This window comes from Mus caroli, unplaced genomic scaffold (assembly GCF_978045245.1).
Source record: "Mus caroli unplaced genomic scaffold, Mus_caroli_1 scaffold_14, whole genome shotgun sequence".
Taxonomy (NCBI): domain Eukaryota; kingdom Metazoa; phylum Chordata; class Mammalia; order Rodentia; family Muridae; genus Mus; species Mus caroli.
The window spans coordinates 103,661,760-103,684,601 of NW_028227269.1; the positions used below are offsets into that span (position 1 = coordinate 103,661,760).

Sequence of the window (22,842 nt, forward strand, 5' to 3'; positions counted from 1 at the left end):
ATGCATTGACCTGCCCACGGCACAAACCTGGTCAATATTGAGGCGAAGAGGCATCAGGGACACTCTCAAGCAGCATTCCTGTGGTGACCTGCCAGACTCCGGACGTACGTGCAACGCTTTAATTGTCAGCTACAAAAAAGAGAAGCGCATTTCCCCAGTGACATAATGACCTTGGTCTCGTTCAAATAATAAATAAATAAATAGTAAATAATCTTATTCCCATCTAAGGAAAAAACTGTAAAATTTTGAGTTTGAGGCCAGCCTGGGCTAGATAGTGAGAATCTGTGAAAGAAGAAAGAAGGAAGAGGAGAAAGAGGCTTATATTTACCCTCCCTTCCTTAAAAGCTTGTCCAAACCGCAATAAAATCTTCTATGGCTCTCTTTGGGGGACAAGAGCAAATGAAAACTCTGCAGATGCAGGCTCCAAGGCGCTTGCTGAGATCTCAAAGCCAGTGCACCGGCCCAGCTTCCCAGCCAGCCTCTGTAAGACCACCTCAACTTAGAGCCTGCCACCCCCACCTCACTAACATTTAAAGTCTAAGTGTGAAGAAGGGCCAGCAGCAACCCTAACCATTCTCACACGGCTCTGTACCTGAGGTGTGAGACACTGGCAATTATAGTCAGGAACACAGTTTGCACAGTTAACTCTTAAACACAAAACTTGAAATAGTACATTTAACAGGAATTTTCAAATTAAAAAGAGATAACCCACTTTTTTTTTCCACTTCTGGTAATTATCCCCACTCCAATTCTCCTGCAGTTAGACAAAAATAAACATGTTTTTCTACAACTACTAAGAGAGCGGGGCTTGCAGGCCTCTTACCATGTTGGAATGGGCTTTACGAGGCATGTCTTTGCTGCAATACAGGTATAAAAACTTATTCATCTGTGATGTTGCCAGCCGATCTCGAATTTCAAGGTCCTGCACGATGAAGACCTGCCTGGAGACTGGGTGTTCTAAGAGGCTGGATTCACACTCAGGCTTACACGGAGGGTAGACCTCATGCTGAAACTTCACCTTAACAGATAAGAACAACACAGCAATCTTGACTGTCACTTAAATTTGACTTTCTCCATTTTTTATGCGATTTTATGTATGTCTATTTTTGTGGCTGAGCTTGTCTATGCATCATGTACATGCAGTGCCTACAGAGGTCAGGTCTAGGGGATAGAATCCCCTAGATCTGAAGTTAAATCTGTGAGCCTCTTGGCCACGCTCCATCAATGTGAATGGCCTCCAGATGTTCACAGGGACTTTCCACAGGTACAGTCCAAAGGCAAAGGCAGGCCTTCCCAGTGAGACACTTCAATAGAGCAGAGGTTCTTCAAGTGACTTCACAAGAAAGGCAAATGCTGGGCAGAGCTCAGAAACCTCATCTTGCAGTGGCCACCAGGGGAGTCCGGGAACCCCTGCTCCAGGGGTGGCCGGGAAAACAAAAACACCCCAGGCTTCTCAAAGCATCAAAGAAAAAAGGTGAGACTTGTACAAGATCCTTACACTTTTCTACTCTGCAGGGCAGGGGCTGAAGGGCGAATGCGTGGGCATAACAAGAGATCACCTACGATCATGGCTACTGAAGTGATTCTTCCCTTTCCAATAAACACCATCTTACCTTGCTTAACTGTATTTCCATCAAGAAGTCATGGTTCCTTCCTTTGCCCCCACAGACTGTGTGGCGCCCGTGCCTTGTAGGTGTTTGAGAAGGTGAGCTGTGGGGACTACTAAAAATGGAGAAAGAAAAGGAAAAAACCTGTTAAAAAAGTATTCGATTTAGTAAATGACACCAGAAAAATTAATAAAATAAAGAAAGCACCAGAGAACTACAAGAATATTGCATAAACAGCACAACAAACCAAATCATACCGCTTAGCCAGAACCGGTGGTACAGGCCTGTAATACCTGCCTGGGCCCGCGGAGGGAGCGTGGGTATCTAGCACATGCTTACCACATGCAATGCCTTAGGCTCAGGGTCTTTTATTTTTGGATATGTTGAAAATGCAATTTGATTACCACCATTAGAGCAGGAGCTTGTTTGCTAAATATTCAGACCTAGAGCAAAACCAAGTCATGATGCTGGGCACTAGGAAACCCACGTCAACAGCAGAGCAGGGCTCGGTCTGCACAGAGCACTCAGACAGCAGCAGGAGGAAAGGGAGCTCAGCCACTGGGCCACACGGTTCTGCCCTCCCGGGAGCTCCCATGCCAGCCCACTGGCACACCCACCCACACACACACGAGCCCCAGCACACTCTTTCTATTTGTCCTCGCCTCCCATGACTGAATGCTGCTTTCCTTAATCAAACAGTTCTGGGAATGGAGAGATGGCTCAGAATCTAAGAGCAATGGCTGCTCTTGCGGAGAACCCAGACTTGGTTCCCAGAACGCACACGGTGGTTGAACCATCCATAGCTCCAGTTACCGAGGACCCAACTCCCTCCCTTCTTCTGGCCTCCAAGAGAAGCAAGCATGCATGTGGTGCACAGACCCTGACAGACAAAACAGTCACACACATAAAGTAGTAAGAAAAAAGTTTACAAAATAAAAATACTTGGTTCTGCTCCATACCCTGTCAGCTACTAGGGGCTCAGGGCAAACATGAGCTCTGCCTCCTGACACACTCACTTCATTTTGTGGACACTATTCAGTCATACAACTTTCTCTCCCTCTGGAACAAACACATGACGGGTTCCTGAAAATGCTTGCTGAGTGAAAATCCAAGTCAACATTTTAGTGAATACGTGAGCACAGCCAATTTTAGGTATGACTTTTAATGTATTTGAATACGAATTCATTCATCCTTAAGATAAACTCCAGAGCTGGAAAGATGGCTCAGTGGTTAAGAGCAATGACTGATCTTCCAAAGGACCTGAGTTCAAGTCCCAGCAACTTCCTATAACTCCAGTTCCAAGGGATCCAACGCCCTCTTCTGGCCTCTGTGAGCACTGCACATGTAGTGCACAGACATAGAGGTGTACTGATTCATCACGTGAACTTACATGTAACTCTTAGCTGGAGAAGTTGGAGGAGCTGTTGCAAAGTCCTTGCCTCCATAAAGATGCCACACCAGAGAGACCTCTTTAACAACATATCGGATGGCAGGAATGGGAAAGTGGAGCGGCGCTTTGCTGCTGTCCGTCCTCGTGATGGGCAGACTGAAATAGTCATCTTTGATCACAATGGCGTCATCAACCATGATCTTTATCACTGGCTCTTCTTCCTTCTCCTGAAACACACCAACAGTGGTACCCTCTCCTCACACCGCAGACTAAGGGGCTCCCCCAGGCTACATTCTCCCTCATTATTTCGGTATGTAAAATGGGCTAATTATTTTCTCTGACATGGACTCTCATACTATAGCTCTGATTGGTGCCTTGAACTAGTGATTCCCCTGCCTCGCTCCCGAGGCCTGGGATTACAGGCATGCACCACTACACCCACTTGGGAATAGTTTCTGGCAGTAATCATAACATACTATACTTTACTGTCCTAACAAAAAACCTGTTCTATAAAAAAAAAACACCTTATGAATAATTTCTGAATTTGTAATTTGGATCTTAGTATTTGATAATGAAAGTACACAGATTTTGTGTATGTTTCTTTTTTTAAAGATTTATTTATTATATACATTAAGTACACTGTAGCTGTCTTCAGACACACCAGAAGAGGGCATCAGAGCCGGGCGTGGTGGCGCACGCCTTTAATCCCAGCACTCGGGAGGCAGAGGCAGGCGGATTTCTGAGTTCGAGGCCAGCCTGGTCTACAAAGTGAGTTCCAGGACAGCCAGGACTATACAGAGAAACCCTGTCTCGAAAAAACCAAAAAAAAAAAAGAGGGCATCAGATCTCATTACAGATGGTTGAGAGCCACCATGTGGTTGCTGGGATTTGAACTCAGGACCTCCAGAAGAGCAGTCAGTGCTCTTAACCACTGAGCCATCTCTCCAGCCCGTATGTATATGTTTCTATTATTACTGTTTACAGTTATACTGCATTCTAAACCAAAACCTGACAAATTTCAACATTGGTTAAATTATCATGTTTCTAATTCTAGGCTTATTCTGAGTGTCTCTGTTCGTTTTTCTTTTACCAGAGAGTTCTCAGAACCTGTCCCATGAGCACGGTCACTGTGAGGGTGCTATAGGCTGTTCTGTGTGTGCACTCATCTCAACCAGTCTTCACAGACGTTTCCATTCTTGCAGAGTTTACACTAGCCATTCTGTAGCCCACTTCCTGTCATTTAATTACACTGCCCTGACACACAGCAACTGCATTTCACTAATCGTGCAAGAAACTGTGCAAGCGTGAAGCATCGCTGACCCACGTGTTGGAACGGTAGTGATGTAGATTACAAGAGGGAGTAATGTTGAAGTGGGAAGAGTTACAGATTCAAAACATCTGCAAATGCCCTTGGTCCACTTAATTTGTAACTGTTGTCAGTTTATTACCTGAACGGCTGCTTTTGGTGCAAAAAGAATACAGAAGTCATCGTTTTCAGCGGTCACACCGGTCACCCCATCACTGATCAAGTGGTGAGTGAGCGACGGATAGGCAGGGCTGGACTCCTGGGACACATTTCCACTCTCATCTGGGAACAGGAAGAGGTCTGAGCAGCACGGCTCCTGAGTGTGAGACTTTTCATCCAGGACACCTAGACAGCAAGACAGAAACATCCGGCCCTCTCTGAGCCACCGACAAAGGTCTCTTAACCACAGGCAGGCGCAGTGTACTGAGTGCCCTCATCTACGTGACCTTACATACTTCTTATAACAACAAACCTTCTCTACTTCTTACCACAGCTCTGGGAAGCTGGGGTTCATGGAGGGCTGTACTAACTTTCCCAAAACATCTCAGCAAGACACAGAAATACCTCAACAGCACAAACAAGTGACTGGTAACCAAGTTCAAGTTCTCTACTAAGAAAATGAATGACAGTGTCAAGAAAGGGACAGCTCCTTCCCAGCTATCCTGTGCAAGAGAAGCTCAGGCACTCAGCTCTGGTTGGCTCCCATTAATTGGCGATTTGACTTGGCCAGGATTCTCTTGTAGGTGGAAGAAACGGAAAAGTGTCCAGAGTTCAATCTTGGAAACCCTTGGGTAAAATTGCAAAGGGAAAGAAAAAACATTACAAGTAGCAGACCCCCCACCCCAAAAAACCTACAGGACTCTGCGTGGGAAGGCCGAGCTGATACCTGGGCTCCAGAACCCATGCTGAAACTTGTTCCCATGCAGCTTTCAGAATGATACCATACATACCAAAACTCTGTGCTAGAAGGGCTTAGACTACTTAGCCGTTATCCATTCTTTCTGTTCATTCAAACCAAATGGGACATGTCAGGAAGAATATAAAAATGCCTAAGTCAGTGCTTTGGTCTCAAGACTCCTGGACAAGCTTTGAACACTGCCAACAGCCCTGCCCACCAGCTCCCTCACTGTCCAGATTTTAATGAAAATGTGTCTATAATATGCAAGCAGGGTCCCTTCCTATTAGCCACAGCTATTATAAAGTGCATAGGAAGCTGGAAGCTTAGCTCATAGCCTTAGTTTTAATCTACCCTAAATTCAATGAATGGAACATTTATTGCATAATATTTTATAATGTCATGGATCTTCTTAAGATGCACTGAGCACAGGCTGGCCTTACACTCACTATGGACAGCCAAAGCTATCCATGAGTTCCTGACACTACCTCTGTCTCCCGTGCACTAGGTTCATAGGCAAGTACCACCAGTCCATCAAGTATTATTTTGGAATTAAGGTTTACAGAATTTAGAGTTAACAAGGTTCCCCACCAGGTGCTGTAGTATATGCCTTTAATTCCAGCACTCAGGAGGTGGAGGCAGGAGATCTCTGAGCTCCAGGTCAGCCTGGCCCACACAGTAAGTTCTGGGAAAGCCAGGATTTATATATAAAGAAACCCTATCTGCAAACAAAACACAGAGATAACTATGCCCATCGAATATACAGGATGCTATGGATATGTGCACGCTCCATGTGGCTGTCAGGCTCTTCATTCATCTGCTCCCTGGTGCTTATCCAACTTTACTGAGATGGGCGTGTACAAATCGCACACACCTACCTCCCTCTGTATTCTAGTACAGACAAACCTATGGCTTGCCAGGCTGCACCACCTCCACAGCCAGCTAGCCTGTTTTCACCGGACCCTAGGACTCCCAGGCCACACTCTGAGTCTGTTTTGTGTCATGTCTCAGTCACTCCGCAGTAGTGTCTGTCCCCTGACGGCTGGTTCTTCCAGGGGACAGCCTGCTTCTTCAGATGAGCTGATTGCTAGTGCGTACCCACACATCCAGATGAGTCTTAAGTTCCTTACTGAAAATGTGATGAGAACACAAATAACGTGGCATCTGCTACCCTAGCAGCGCTCCCAGGAAAGGCCCTCCTCACCATTAGCCTGTGCTCCGACGGGGACAGAGGCCTGCTGCAGATCAACCTCCTCCATGGCGTCACTCATCAGGTCCCGTAAAATCTGCTGATCTGCTTCAGGAAGCACTGGACCATGTGAAGATGACCGAGCGCTGGAATCTACCTACAACCGAAATCGGAGTTAAAAGTAAGTGAAGCCGACCACACTCCTGGCTGCTGCAAGAGGACCACAGGGATCCAGGTACGCAAGGCCAGCCTGGGAAACAAAGTAAAACACTTCTCAAACAAAACCAAACCCATCTGTGGTGGCTTGAATAGGTACGGCCGTATAGACTCCTGTGTTTGAATGCTTGGCCCATAGGGAATGGCACTACTAGGAAGTGTGGCCTTACTGGAGTGGATATGCCATGTGGTCTCCTTCTGCTGCCTTCAGATAAGGTGTAGAACTCAAGGCTGGAGAAATGGTTCAGCATTTAGGAGCCCCGATTGTTCTTTTAGAGGACCTGAGTTCAATTCCCAGCACCTACATGGCAGCTCACACCTGTCTGTAACTCCAGTTCCAGAGGATCCGACACCTTCACACAAATAGCATTAGCAGGCAAACACCAATGAACATTAAATAAAAATAAGTTAGGAAAAAAAAAAAAAAAAGACGTGGAACTGTTGGGTCCTTCAGCACCATGCCTGCCTGTACACTGCCGTGCTTCCTTCCATGATGATAATGAACTGAACCTCTGAAACTGTAAGCCAGCCCCAGTTAAACATTTTCCTTTGTAGAGTTGCCATGGTCATGGTGTCTCTTCACAGCAGTGAAACTAAGACTCCATCTGAAAATACTTTTTACAGAGGAGACAGGCAAGCCACTGAGCCTAAGAGCAGAGCAGAGGGCAGGCGAGCTGCCTAGAACCACAGCACTGCAGACATCAGGAGCAGTCCACAGTCACCGAGTACACTCATGGGTTACAGTCTGCCCAGCAGTGAGCTTTTAGTGTAATCATTATCATACCATTAGCTACCAACAAACCCAAATAAATATAAACATAGCTCAGGAGCAGACAGAGAACCAGGACCCTGCAGGGGGGAGGGGGTCCTTAAAACCCTGCTGGGCAGCCAGGTATCCCTGACCAAGTGTCATCCACTCAAATCCTTCTGCTGCCCTGTAGGTCAGGGCCTCCTTTCCTGGACTCCTGAGTGCAGTGGAAATATAAACAGGAGGGAATCTGAATGGGGATTCACAGGCTCCGCTCCACCACTTCACCACTGGTTGGTAACTAGATCCATTACACCCAGGCAGTGCTCCTTAAATGTGAGTACGGCTCTGAAATGGGAAGATACAAGCTGAAAGTATCTTTCATAAACTGGGCCATATTTTCAAGAACAGCAGATAGTAGAGGGGGTATCTTTGGTCACCTCACAACACAGGAGCAGGGGGAACAGAAAGGAAGAGCAGGTTGACTTAACAAGGCTCACTATGCTGGTCAGACCCTTGCTAACGAACTCTGACCTATCTGAATAGGTTCTGAGGAGACTGAGGAGTCTGTTCACAGAAAAGGCTGTAAAGAACAGCATTGCAAAATAAAATCACCAAAGTAAGTGCAGCACCATTCAAACTGAACACAAGACATCAGAAAGGGGACACTGGGCATAAGCAAGCAGTGACCTGGAAGTGAACCGGGGATACCCGCTGTTTCCCCTGCTAACCAGGGAAACACTCAAGCAGGCTAGGTGTGAGCGCTGGAGATAGCCTGCAGCCTCTCCTCACTGGGCTGCAATGGAGGGAGAGGCAGCTCCACAGAAGAAGCTGAACAGAGTGCACAGAGAACAGGGCAGACACTGCTGTAGAAGGAAGTCTTCCTGATGATGGCAGTAGCTGCCATCTAGCTGCCTGCAGCATTCTGACAGTTTGTTTAATAAACAAAATCTAAAACAGAATTATGCCTGCTGAGATTAATGTTCTAAAACAAAGCATGAGCAGTAGACGGCTTCTCACAGAGAAGGGTGACTCGGGAGTGGCCCTCCAGACAGACTCGGTACTCCCACTGAGTGACGTCAGTGGGATGGGTGCCTTCCCCGTACCTTGGGCTTTCTCTGTGGGACTCCAGGCTTCATCTCTGCTTTCTGAGGTACATGTAGGTCCCCGTAACTTGCGACATACTGAATGAGATTCATCAGCGCAGCGCACGAGTCTGAGCATGTTCTGATATGCACGACATCGCTGGAACAGTGCAACTCAAAGCGGGGAGCAGTCTGGGAGGGCACATGGAGAAAATGACAAACACTCTTTGAAGACAAGAGTCACCAAGTCCTCTCCAGGAGCACAGGAGGTAAAACATACATTCCTGGGCTGGAGACGCAGGTCAGACATTTTGAGCACTTTCTGCTCCTGCAAAGGACCAGAGATAATTCCCCAGCACCCACACGGTGGCGTGGCCCACAACTGCCTGGAACTCCAGTTCCAGGGTTCTGACGCCCTCTTCTGACATTTGCAGGTAGCAGGCATATACGTGGTGCACACACATGTAGGCAAAACATTCATACACATAAAATAAGTCTGAAATATACACTCATTTGTTTTGTCACATGAAAAGTATTTAAATTAATCCCAGTTTCCAAAAATTTTGAATAAAATTGGGTGGGAAAAATATGTCCTAATACACTATATTTATTTAAAATCTTTTAAGAATAGGACTTAAATAAAAATTTCCACTTATTACAACTGACCTGTTCTCCATCAGAATCAGATTTTACTGCGGTTATGGTCAGCTCTAAAAGTCCCATGTCCATCACACGAACATAATCTAAAATTTAATACAATATTTATTGTAGTATTTTAAAGACTATTTCTACAATCCAAACCTAACCTCTGTTTAAACTCCATGCACAACCCACGCACAGGTCTGTAGTGTGTGAGCTACAGACAGGTTAACCCTACCACATCACTGTGACTTCATCTGATACCTCACACAATTTTAGCTACAAGAGATGACTGCATATTAAATAGATATTTAGACGATATCTAACACCATTAGCACATTAAAACCTCAAACTGAAAACTCTGAAGATGTCACAAACATTACACATTTCAACATCTGTTAGAAGTTCCCTTATAAGAGCCCACCTTTCCAACTCCACTTCACACTAAAATTGCTTTAATACATTCCCACACAGTTCAGCAGCAGTAATCGGCCCCAGAATTTGTTTGGAACGCACCTCTATTCAGGTTTACAGTGACAGTGTTGCACTTGTCTGACAGGTGTAAAGCAGCCTCGTCCATGATGATTCTGGAAAAGACAAGAAACAACATCTGAAAATGTAAGCTCTGAGCAGAAGCACAGAGCCATCCACACCTCACTGCGCATGCTCAGTGTACTTCACCCCCAAACCTGTGTGACCCAAAACACATGAAGGTGCTAACACATGGCCATTTAGGCTTTTGGGCCAGTTGTTTGTTTCAAATGATGCCCGAGTCTAAAGATTTCCATTTCTGAGATAACACGTATCTGGTACCTGGATACCAATCAAAGGGTCTAAATTGCCACCTGAGAGTCTCAGGGATGCCGTCCTCCCCGTTAAAGTGGAAACATGACAGTGAGAGGAGCAGGGGAGCACGGCCCTGAGAAGGATCCCTGAGGAAGGATGACTAAGTGGTTCAGATTCAGCTGATGTTAGGGGCAGTTTGGGTAAGGGAGCCCGGTATCTCCAGCTGATGCACTTGAGCAGCAGCTGCTGCAGGGCGAGTTCGCAGGTACCTGAGAGTGGAGGAAGATTTATCCAAAGCAACACTGCTAGAAATGCTGAACGTCTCAACAGTAAGAAGGGATCGGATTGGCAGGTGAAGGGGCCTGGCAGCAAAAAAAGCAACAGATTACCAGCCAGATGCAACAGAACTCTTCCAAACACACTTCCAACTGCAACTCCTCAACTGTGGCATTGTTAGAGGGCTCTGCTTTGCTTGTTAGGTATATTCTTTTTGTGACAGAATCTCACTATGGAGCCCAGATTGGTTTCACATCTTCTGTCTTCTTACCCAAGCCTGGTAAGTATTGGAATTGGAGGTGTGCAACCCCACAGCAGGCAGAATTATTTATTCAAAAATTAGTATGTTTTAACTTTTATACTTTATTTATTTACAAATGTGTGTATATGGCTGTGTGGTACATGTGTGGAAGCCAAAGGACAAATTGGGGGAGTTGGTTCTTTTTTTTTTTTTTTTTTTTTTTTTTTTTTTTTTTGGTTTTTCGAGACAGGGTTTCTCTGTGTAGCACTGGCTGTCCTGGAACTCACTCTGTAGACCAGGCTGGCCTCGAACTCAGAAATCCGCCTGCCTCTGCCTCCCGAGTGCTGGGATTAAAGGCGTGCGCCACCATGCCCGGCGGGAGTTGGTTCTTTTCTTCCATGACTGGATCCCAGGAAATGAACTCAGGTTATCAGGCTTGGTGGCTCTAAACTCAGTGTGTTTTAAGTAAAACTGTTCTTTGTTCCAATGGACTCACCTGTAATCAAGTGCACAGCTCCAAAGATGGACGTGGAAAGTTGTGAATGAAGTTGGAGGGTTATATCCCAAAACAGGTTCATCAGCAATATTTAAGAAGTTTAAAATCTATAATCACAAAGACATAACTACCTGCTTTAAAAGAAATAACATTTTGCTAGAATACATTTAACAAATACGTAACAGAGTGACTTAAGATACTCTAAGAAAACACTGTTGTTCTGAAGGGATTCATTGTGAAAGTGTGTGCCTGACAGGGATGCGGAAGAGGAGGAGAGATGCACTTACCTGTCTATAGCAACTGTCTTTCTGTGTGTGTGTGTGTGTGTGTGTGTGTATCACAGCCTGGTGTCTTACTGTGTGTGTGTGTGTGTGTGTGTGTGTGTGTGCTTATCACAGCCTGGTGTCTTACTGTGTGTGTGTGTGTGTTTATCACAGCCTGGTGTCTTACTGTGTGTGTGTGTGTTTATCACAGCCTGGTGTCTTACTGTGTGTGTGTGTGTGCTTATCACAGCCTGGTGTCTTACTGTGTGTGTGTGTGTGTTTATCACAGCCTGGTGTCTTACTGTGTGTGTGTGTGTGTGTGTTTTATCACAGCCTGGTGTCTTACTCTGTGTGTGTGTGTGTGTGTGTGTTTATCACAGCCTGGTGTCTTACTGTGTGTGTGTGTGTGTATCACAGCCTGGTGTCTTACTGTGTGTGTGTGTGTGTGTGTGTGTGTATCACAGCCTGGTGTCTTACTGTGTGTGTGTGCTTATCACAGCCTGGTGTCTGACTGTGTGTGTGCGTGTGTGTGTGTGTGTGTGTGTGTATCACAGCCTGGTGTCTTACTGTGTGTGTGTGCTTATCACAGCCTGGTGTCTGACTGTGTGTGTGTGTGTATCACAGCCTGTGCCCCTTACGTAGCACAATTACAAGGCTAAAGTGGAACTTGAAATGAAGAGTCACATCCAATCACTGAATGCCACAGACACCTTAGAAACCCCACCTTACGTCTGTGGTCATGCCACCATAAACACTCTCAATCTCCTCCAGTCTTGGAAGCTAAACAGGACTAGACTGGTACTTAGTACCTGGATGGGAGAAAGCCCTGTCTTATGAAAATAAAAAGCATGCACAATCATACAACTGACATATTGTTCAGAACAATTCTTGGAAAGTCTTTGTTGAAGATTACTTTTCAAAAATCTGGTTTCTTCAGGAGGCAGAGCTAAGGAAGTAGGAACTTGAGTGTCATCCTCGGCTTCCTTAACTCTATGTCCTGGACGTCTGCTGCATTCATGTGCTGCTGGGGTCCAACGCAAGGCTTTGCAGTCTAGTGGGCAGTAGACCACTCAGTGTGTGTGTGAGGCCCTGGGCTTAGTCCCAAACATGGGAAAAATAAGTAGGTAGGTAGGTAGGTAGGTAGGTAAAGGTAGCTAAGAAGGCAGGAAGGCAGACAGACAAAAAGCGTATTGTTAACCCTAACCCTGGTTTTCAGAACTCAGCACCACTGCTGCTCTCCCAGGCTGGGCATTCTACATGCGCGTCTTTTCCTGACTGATCTAACAACAGCAACGCTGACACTGAGAAGCTATAGGGACCGCAATTTAAGCAAAAAGTCACCTGCCTTCTGGGCGTCGTGACTTGTAAATGCTATTAAAGTACTTGACAGGTGACAGCTCTTACCTGCTCGTGCCAACTGAGTCCGGCAGGCAGCACCCTGTGTTGTAGAGTGGCTCCTTTCAGCCCCACAGCCACGAGGAACTCCTGCACCACAGGACAACACAAAGACCACATTAATCCACAGAATCCCCAACTCAAATTTTTCCAAGAAAACAAAGGTGCTGCCACCCATACAGTCACCGTGGAGAGCAAGCAAGTCAATACGCCTAGCTAGCAGTATAAGGCACACACCTTCGTGTTGGACTCGGACTTATCAGACAGTATCTTCACTGCGACTGAAAGCATATTCAAATTGTCTCCCCCAACCCCATCTGAGGCAGCTCGGCTGAGGCCATCTTCTTCAGAGGAATAAATTGTAGGTTCCAGCCAGTGTGGGCGGGTGGAACAGGGCAAGCGCGTCTCTGTAGGGAGAATGGCTCCATCTACCATGCCTAGACACATGTTGAGATAAAAACACCAACATGATCACTTGAAATTAGCTCCGTAATTGTTTGGACTTTCACAGCTCACAACAAAACTCTCTGTGCAGGCTGAGTATGCTTTACCCAAGCGACTCAGAATCAGAAGTAGCTGGGCATTTGTAGGCAATGCCCACATACATTAAATGAGACATTAGGGAGCATATAGTTCTGCACATGACTCATTTTTGTCTTGTGTGCTCTTCAGACAACAGAGTCAAGGTCACTCATGCCTGATTCTGGCTCACCTGTGCTCTGATGGTAACCCGTCCCAAGAGTCAGGCACAGAGCATCCACTGCGGCAGCTCACTATCAGAGACATCTGAGATTCAGAGCATTTCTAACATAATTTCCAGGACAAGTCTATATTTCTTTGAACCTTGTTGGGTGCACAGAGGTCCTAGTGCTCACAGACAACCACTAATAAACCAGGAATGTTAATATACAGGGTTGTCTCTTCAAAGGAAGAGATATAGAACCTGTCTTCTGCCCAGGAGGCTGGAAATGGAGTCAGTTAATGGTCTGGTGACTCCTATGCTCTCTCTAGGGCCATACCTGGTTCCCCAGACTCTTACAAACAGGACTGGAGGTAGGGGATTCTGCACCACTGTATGACTAAGACCGCACCAGATCTTCCTCAGGCCCTTAAGATGGTCTATCTATACAAGCCTTCTCCATGGAAGAAATGACATGCACTTTGAGGAGAGTTTCACTGCACACAGGGCTGTTACAGCAGGAGACTGTTCCAAACGATGTTGTACTGAAATATGCCTCAAATAAACTGCCCACAGACTCTGCAGTTTGAACCACACTGGCTACTGATATGTGTTGAACTAGACTTTCTTCGTGCCTCACACCATCAATTACTCTACTGGTTGTTGTGTTTGCAAAGATCCCCACAGAACCCAGCATGGTTCTGGTGGCATAGGGTCAAAGGCCAGCATGGCAGCAACGACCTACTTCTTTGTGATTGTTGGTAAAACTGAGAGCAAAAACTCAGAAAATAAAAAAACAAAAATAAACTAAGCTTCTGAAATACTAGGGAAACAAGATTTTTGTATCTTTGTGCCTATTCACAGAGTGATTCAGGCAACAACTCACAATTTCTAAGTTTTAGTCAGGTGAGGTAGTGTGTCTTGAATCCTAGAACTTGAGAGGCTAAGGCAGGAGAATCTCAAGTTCAGGACCAGTGTTGGCTATACAGTGAGACCTTGTCTCAAAACAAAAAAATTTTAATCTATAAGTATGATTTTGACAACAAAACCAGAACTCCCAACAGAATAAAACTTACATCCACATTGTATTCTCAAAACTGTCTTTAACAGATAGGAAATTCACTCGCCAAACAGAGGAGAGGAAGATGCACAATTCCCTACCTTTGTGGTACAGCCTGAGGCTGCTGGAATGCAAGCAGATGTAGTGCTTGTCCTCAAAGCCCTCATACTTTGTCACGCAGAAGAACGAGCCGCTATTGAATTCTAACCAGAATTCACCATGCTTACTTTCCATTGGATCTCCATTCTCTTGCTAACAAAACAATCGGGGGTGGGGGGTTATAAGTCACTTTTTATTTTTTTTTGGTCAAATTTCAGTACTGTAGATAGAACCTAAAACACACAGTAGTTGCACATAGTAGGTAGGCTCTTGGTCACTGAGCTTCATACCGGACAACCATTATTTAAATGCAGGAAGATTGTGTCTTGGCATGCTCATTCTGAATCTAACTCAGGAAATTCTTCCACACCACACAAAGCAGTCTGATTCTTGAGCCATTTGATACAGTGGGACAAAACGCTGAATAATGTGTGTGCATAATGTGAATAAGTCCTCTTTAATAAATAGCTGTGCTTCACCCTCTTTTAAAATGAGGCAAAAAAAGCTACAATTACTGCCCTCACTGGCAGACTTAGCGGGTGCTGTCTACAGGGAGGCTACACAGCCTTAGAGCAGCAGAGAAAGCTAGCCCCCAAAGCAGCTGTGTTCCAGCTCTGGCATCCTGGAACACTGCTCCCCATCCCCCACACTAACACAACTTCACCCCACTTGATTATAGGAGACTGCGCAGCCATACCTTTACATCAGTGAGCACTGCCATTAGTCCATGATTGACACTCAGAAGCACTGAGAGGAAGCTCTGAGAGTTCTTGTTCTGAGAGTCCGACTTTTTTTTCCTACGGGAACGATAGTTGGGATCAACAGCAGAAAAATACTGCAAAGTCTCTTCTTCAGATCCACTGTCTTCATCTATGCGGGAAAAGACCTACGATTACAGGTTCTGACAGCTAAGCAAGGCAGCAGCTTACAATGACCACAACAGTACTTTGCATTTTCACAAAGGACAGAACCATGAGGGAGAGGGGCCTCCAAGTGAATATCAAACATGTACATGATCACTCCAAAGATTCCATGTTTGAGCCGCAAAGTTCTTGTCAGCATAGACACAGACATGGGGAAAGTCATAGAAATTTCCAAAGAAATTATAGCATAAAAATAGAAAACAAGTCTGAGACTTAGAAATAAGGTGTTATACCAGAACCAATGTAAAAATACATTACCATAATGAACTGCAGATTTAAAGGGACTGAAGCTATCTTTGCTGAAGGTGTTGATCAGCTGACTGGCCACGGAGAGTCCGATGCCATAGGAAACGTTTTCAAGTGTCTCCACTGGTGAAGGAGCTGTTGGCTCCCAGAGAAGCAAGTCATTAAAGATCCTAGACACAAAGCACAAGATGAACAGGAAACTTGTCAGTGGAGACAGACGGAGAACCCTCTTTCCAGGATCCTGTGTGAAATAAGGTTTCAAGCAGAAATGGAAAACAACCCTGTGAAGGGGCTTTAAAACAGCAGTCACATGCTTTCAATGGGAAAGCAAGAGCAGAGAAAGGAATCTGAGACTGGACCCTAATTAGACATCACCTAGTGTCAGCCATGTCAATACACTGAACGCCCTAATCACACTGCTGAGAACACTTTAAAGGTGAGAGAACAAACTACAGAGAAAACCTCAGTCAGATATAGTGAAGTATGCCTTCAATCCTAAGAGGCAGAAGCAGTCTCAGGCCAGCCTGGTCTACACAGCAAGTTTCAGACCAGCCAGGGCTGTACAGTAAGACCTTCTCTTTTTTAAAACAACCAACCAAACAAACAAACAAACCACTCCCAGATGACAATAGGAAGACTGCTGAGGTGCTTGACAGCTTTCACTTGGCAAACTGCTATAGGGACACTCGTAACAGACGGGAGACTCGCTACCCCAGACTCACTGACTCATGAAGAAGCCACCACTTAAAGCTTAAGTGATCTCCCCAAAGATACACTGCCAAGCAGAAGAAAAGCTGGTGTTCAAGATTAGACTCAGCTCCCAAAGACACACAAATACAAACATATACAAACATGCACACACAAATACAGATACAAACACAAATATAAACACAAATATAAAACACGCACAAAAGCCCGGAGTGGTGTCACCCGCCTTTAATCCCAGCACTCGGGAGGCAGAGGCAGGCAGATTTCTGAGTTCGAGGCCAGCCTGGTCTACAAAGTGAGTTCCAGGACAGCCAGGGCTACACAGAGAAACCCTGTCTCGAAAAAAACAAAAACAAAAAAACAAAACAAAAAAACCTGAGAAACCTAGCCAGTGCCTATTGGCCTGCTATTCAAATCTCCTAATGCTCTTCACACCACTGAAACCAGCACTTCTCAGCAGCTCGCTGGCAGACAGTCAACAGGCAGCACACAGGTTGGTGAGGTAAGCATTTCACACACCCACAACACAGGAGAACATACATGCAGAGAACACAGTTATCAATCAATCTTGGAGTTATAAACTATACAAACAATTTATGAACTATTCTTGTTGTTTTGGCTGTTAGGAGGGAGGTGTTGGTGGTGCTCTTTCTGACACAGTTGGGACTCTCAGCTCCACGGACACCATCAACTGCATGTTAAACAGTATCAAAGCAGGAGCTGGAGGCTGGGTGCTGGGAGCTCCCGCGCACCTGTTATAGAGCTTCTCATAGAAGCCTTTGCTGGGCAGCGTCAGGTGGATGTTGGGCAGCAGGAGCTCCAGCACGTAGTGCGAGTTGCTGATGGCTTTGTCCTGAAACTCCGTCATCTCCACAGGGTCTCCCGGCATCACCATCTACAACACAACAGTGTAATGTGAGACAGCACACCAAAGAAGCAACCTATGTCTAAAATTGTAGCAGCATTTTTAAAATTACTATAACATTTACTATGTGAGCAATTAAATAAAACATAACCTTTAATTAGGGAGAATATACATCAAGAAAAATAGATGACAAGAGTTACAAAGAAGTACAAAAACCACACAGATTATTTTTGTTGTTGTTATTGCTGTTGGGGAGTTCTTGCTGCTGGTGATGTTACTGTTGTTTAAGGGTCTTGTAATGACTCCCAATCTGGTCTCAAACTTGCAAACTTCCTGCCTCCACCTCCCAAGTAACAGGATTACAGTGTTCTTTCAAAAATAACTAGCCAAGTGTACTGCACAAGCTGTAATCACACAACTCAGAAGTGAAAGCAAGAGGATCACAAGTTCAAAACCAACCTGCGACACAAAGAAAAAAGGAAGGGAGGATGGGGTGGAGAGGAAGCGGGGAAGCATCTCCCCACGGCCAAGCAGGGTAACTCCCTGCAGTGCTCGCCATGATTCTCTTTACCTGCTCATTCTCAAACATCACTCGACGAGAGGAAAAGGGAGACGGGGCTGGCCGCCTCAGGTCACAGACATCTTTCAGGGAATGAGCCCCTCCGTCCTCCTCCTCCTGGTAGTGACCATCATTCTCTTCCTCTTCCTCGGCTGCTATTCTCTCCAAAATGGAATGCATGGCTGGTGGGTTTATTTTCAGTACCATTCTGATTGCAAAGATAATTTGAAAAATCAAGATAAAAGTATAAATGGCAACATGTTTACTTTCTGCAGGTTACATAGTGAACACTGATTACATGTCAATTTGATATGCCTGACCTATAAGTATAAAGCCCATGCCTACTGCAACCCACTTACAGACAGGTAGACTTCACGACATATAACGCAGTAAAAACAGAAAGGAAAGCCACTAGCAGTAGATTCTTACCAACTCAAAGGGTGACTTTTTGGAAATTCCATTACATCCCTACATTTGCTTACCGTGGCCAGTCAAAGTCATCTGACGATGCGGTGTCTCCATCTACTCCACCAGACACATGGAAGAACTTGACAGATGGCCCTCCCTTCTCTTCCTGAAACGACCCTATGGAACCAAGATGGCTTTACTGCCACATGAGTTTCACATGCTGAAGACACACCATTCTCAGCTCTGCAGTGCTTACTCATTGGTCCTAACTTAATGTGGCCTGTGCTAGGCACGATATTAACAAATGGGCCAGTTTTTAGTCACATAAAATTCTTACTAGTATTTCCTGTGTAAGATACATAATTAGAGTAAACATGTCCAGTCACTACCTACTGATACTGGTAAGGGTTTCCTGGTGTGCACTTGAGGAGTTAGGAAACCTCTTTCTTGCCATCTTACTCCTTTGAGGCAGGAGCATGCACTTGTTTTGTCTAAGCTGGCAGGCAGCAAGCCCCAGGGACTGCCTTCTACCCACTCTTAGGCACAGGTGAGACCATGCTCAGCTTGTTATGTGGGTGTTGGTATCTGAACTTAGGTCTTTGAGGTTTTACAGCAAGTCCTCTTAACCACTGAGCCATCTCTCTAGCCCCAGTTATTTTTTTCAGAGAAGAAAAGTTTACAGCTTAGAGCTACAGCTCAGAGACAGAGCAACTGCCCAGCATGTAAGACTCTGAATTCAGTCTCCAGTGTGGCAGAAAGGATAAAGATAAGCTTATGCAGCTAACCGAGCAGTAAAGACATAGAGATACAAGCACACTTTGATGTGTACTTCGTATGCATGCTAACTACTACACTGCCTTCTCCCTGCTCTTCATAACCTTCCTGTAAAACAGAAAGCTGCAGCCAACAGCAGCAAGGGATGGCAGAATGCACGGAAACATCCACTCCTGAATGCCACTGGCAAATTCCCATTTAAGTATCAACAAAAACTCAAACTCAGAGATCAGAACAGCCCAGGGAAACTCTGACTGCTGACGGGTGTGAGGTGAGCTGGTGACTGGGACAAGAATGCAGCAGATCTGTGTCATATTTTACCCTGATGTCCCCGGAAAGGCTGTATTGTAGTGACAGAGGACTCAGGTATCATAGTTGCCCTTACCACTGTGAGCTAGGGAGACACAGCCTCTTCAGCCACAGATCAGCAGTGACAATTAATTGCTGCTGGAAAGGACAGCATGTCTGTGACCTGCATGTACAGGACTGGCAGAGTGGTGCCCAGGCTACCCAGCCCCTATCACACAGTAAGTGGTATTCGATGACAGAAAATGCTGACACACTCATTCCTACGAAGATAAGAAGGTCACCAAAGCAAACAAGCATTGCATCGTTTTGTTTTGTTTTTAATTCTCCACACAATTCTGGGAAGGGGCTATTGCTCTATTCTCTAACTGTGCTCCCAATTTGCCATTTTAGGTTGTGAGGAGCGGTGTTCTACATGAAGTCTGCTCTGTGAACACACACTGAACAGGTGTGTTCAGCCTTACCAGACAGCTCTCGAAAAGTCAGCTCCAGTTTAGTTTGTTCTGGGGTGGATCCTCCCACGAACTCTGTCTTGGACTCCAGATCCGTAAATTCTAAATGAAGGGTCTCCTTCTGAAGTGACTTCTTAAACCAGGGTCCTCTTTCCTGGTCTGATCGGAGATCAGGAATAGGGAATCGAACAGACAGGTGCAGGGCTGGGGTGGCAACTTGCACGGACACCCGACGGTTTGCAGGACTGTGCGAGTCATCTAGGAACACTTCCGTGAAAGCCTTGTGCTGAAACAGGATGAGGAATACTCAGCAGTTCAGCGTGCGCCATCGCTGCTGCCCACGGGCCACAGCATGCACAGCTCAAACAACCCACTGCCGTATTAGCACCACCAAGTGCAAATGTAACAGCTACTGCCCATTCAGACCTTCTGGCAACAGCTGACTCTTCATATAAAAGTACACAAACATGAAGACAGGCACAACAGAGCCTCCCAAATCTCACCATAAACTACAAGGAAAAGGTATAAACTAGCCTATTAACAAACCCTATAGGGTTAAATGTAAATAACTTAGTCTATATGGACATGGCACCTGTCAATAATAAAACTGATGACCTATGGCTTAGGCAGGAAATAGGTGGGACATACAGGAGGCAGAAATAATTCTGGGAGAGTGCCAGGTGAGGAAAATTCACCCGGGAAGATGTGATGAGACGGACACATGTTCCCCAAGCACAGGTAACCAGCCAGGTGGCAGAATGTAGATTAGAATAAATGGGTTATTTTACATTATAATCTAGACAGAGAAGAATGTAGCTGTATGGCCAAGGTGTTAGTAAATATATTTTGAGTCTGAGTCTTATTTCTGGAAGTATGAGGCTAGAACGAAGAACCAGATCTAACTTCTACAGTTAAAAATCACTACTATACGCAATGGTCGAAAGCATCCATTCAAACAAAAGTTGAAAAAAGTACTGGACCCCAACAAGAATGACACAGAGGGTCGCAGTCTCAGCCCCCACTCTCCACAGCACTCCTGAGCTGCCTGGTCTTCCCTTTCACCTGGGTCATGTTTATGAAATGAAACTTTGAGTGTGTTACAGGACATTTCAAAATCCAAAGAAAGAAATCTGACCCCACTGTGCCACATGTTGTCAGCTCTCTGTGTAACCTTTCTTCTGTGTGTGACTTTTCTGTCTAGATTCCGTCTAACAGCAATCTAAGGGAAGCCAGAGTGCCACGTGCCTGGAATTCTCATACAGCTGATACCACACAGCAATCCTGTTAGGAGTGAACAACTGACCTCGCTGTTATCAGTGCATAGTGGGATAGAGAGAGAAGGCAAAAGCTCAGATCACCAGGCAGGCGGTACTGTGCACATCTTTAATCCCAACACCCAGGAGGCAGAGACAGGCAGATCTCTGAGTTCAAGGCTAGACTGGTATACAGAGTGAGTTCCAGGATAGTCAAGGGGTATACAGAGAAACCCTGTCTTGAGAAAAGAAAAGAAAAAAAAAAAAAGTTCAAAATCATCCTTGTCTAAATATAAAGTTCTGGGTTAGAACTGTGAGAGAACTGTAGAAGTCATTTCTAAGTTAGGTGTGGCGGTGCATGCCTTTGAAGTTAGTCCTCGGCAGCAGAGGAGGGAGGATCTCTGCGAATCTGAGGCCAGCCGTGTCTACATATGCAAAGACCTGTCTCAAAAAGTAAAAATAAGAAAAACAATTTTTAGATAAAAATAATTTTAAAATATCTAATTTTTACTATTATGAATAATATTGCTCTGGAATAGTCAATTTAATGTATAGGGCCTTTCTCATAATAATCCCCCCAATAAGCATATTTGCTGAGCCCTGCATGCTCTCTCTGTAGGGTCAGAATGACATGGTTCCTGCACTTGTGACAGGGCCAGCCAGTGTGAGTCGCCATGCATGTCAGATGTTGATGGCTGCTGTGGGTTTAAGGCTTATATAATAATGTGCATATTTTCACGGTCGGTCCTCAGAGGAATCCTCCCAGCTAACATTAATGACTCCATGATAATCAGAGACAGCATGAGTCTGGGAGGGGCCAAAAGTGTGGCTAAAGTTTTAGCAAAATGGTAAACACTGGGACCTTCAGGACAGCGCTTAAGGCTGTGAAAAAGAACTCTTAAAACATCATGAGTTTGAAAATACAGAATTTCTTTTTTTTTTTGGTTTTTTTGAGACAGGGTTTCTCTGTGTAGCCCTGGCTGTCCTGGAACTCACTTTGTAGACCAGGCTGGCCTCGAACTCAGAAATCCGCCTGCCTCTGCCTCCCGAGTGCTGGGATTAAAGGCGTGCGCCACCACAGCCCGGCGAAAATACAGAATTTCTTAACTATTCAAAAACATAAGGATGAAATATAAGTTCTATAAGGGGCTTCACAGGCCTAAGTGAGCAGAGGCTGCTGCACTATGAGCCAGCGTGTCAGAAAGATGCTAAGGAAGGGGATAAAAAGATGTAGGGAGTGGTGGTGCAAGGAAGATCCCAAGGCTGAAGTCCTGGATTGCTGATTTGTGGGATGGTGAAGAGGGAATCTGGAGTAAGTAACTGGCCTGATATGTAAATGAAAACACTGACCTTTTGGTCCAGTGAGATGAGCTAGCATAAGGCGGACAGCAGTTCTTTTTTGGAATATTTCTCTAGCAAGAACTGAGCTATCTGAACTCTGAAGAGTACAAAGCTCTTCAAGAACTTTTCCTAGCAGGATTTCTGAGCTCTTTTAGAATCTTTTTTTCTAATAAGATCCCAAGAATTAGGCAGGGCAGTGGTGACGCACGCCTTTAATCCCAGCACTCGGGAGGCAGAGGCAGGCGGATTTCTGAGTTCGTGGCCAGCCTGGTCTACAGAGTGAGTTCCAGGACAGCCAGGGCTACACAGAGAAACCCTTTCTCGGAGGGGAAAAAAAATCCGAAGAATTACTTAAAAGCTAAACACAGCCCTTTTAGAACTTTTTTCCAGCTTTCTGATTTTGATGGGAAAACCCAAGAATTACTTTTAGAATTTCTCTAACAGGTCTTCTGACTTGGTTGGAAAATCCAGGAGCTTTTTTATAGCAACTTTTCTGGCTTTGGTCAGAAGACCCATGAGCTATCCCTATCCAGAGAACTTTTAGTAATAATTTTTACTAGCAGAGTGAGTTGTCCCAACCAGAGAGAGCTGTCTCAAGCAACAAGCGAGATGTATGTGTCAACAGAGAGTTGTTTGG

At 45.3% G+C, this 22,842-nt stretch overlaps 1 protein-coding gene across 1 annotated transcript in view; it reads right to left on the bottom strand.

Annotated features, from left to right (window-relative positions):
* The window catches only part of Atg2b (autophagy related 2B), a 64,564-nt gene that overhangs the window by 14,044 nt on the left and 27,678 nt on the right, over positions 1-22,842 (bottom strand). Inside the window, exons 15-34 of the mRNA XM_021179653.2 lie at positions 19,624-19,897; positions 18,154-18,256; positions 17,684-17,879; positions 17,000-17,142; positions 15,552-15,709; positions 15,068-15,240; positions 14,373-14,523; positions 12,770-12,969; positions 12,542-12,622; positions 10,875-10,981; positions 10,131-10,223; positions 9,592-9,662; positions 9,103-9,179; positions 8,458-8,628; positions 6,403-6,544; positions 4,446-4,648; positions 2,998-3,224; positions 1,614-1,722; positions 824-1,018; positions 28-129 (exon numbers count right to left, since the gene is read on the bottom strand). Coding sequence (XP_021035312.1) covers positions 28-129; positions 824-1,018; positions 1,614-1,722; positions 2,998-3,224; positions 4,446-4,648; positions 6,403-6,544; positions 8,458-8,628; positions 9,103-9,179; positions 9,592-9,662; positions 10,131-10,223; positions 10,875-10,981; positions 12,542-12,622; positions 12,770-12,969; positions 14,373-14,523; positions 15,068-15,240; positions 15,552-15,709; positions 17,000-17,142; positions 17,684-17,879; positions 18,154-18,256; positions 19,624-19,897 — 2,976 coding nt within the window. The remainder of the gene's footprint in view (positions 1-27; positions 130-823; positions 1,019-1,613; positions 1,723-2,997; positions 3,225-4,445; positions 4,649-6,402; positions 6,545-8,457; positions 8,629-9,102; positions 9,180-9,591; positions 9,663-10,130; positions 10,224-10,874; positions 10,982-12,541; positions 12,623-12,769; positions 12,970-14,372; positions 14,524-15,067; positions 15,241-15,551; positions 15,710-16,999; positions 17,143-17,683; positions 17,880-18,153; positions 18,257-19,623; positions 19,898-22,842) is intronic.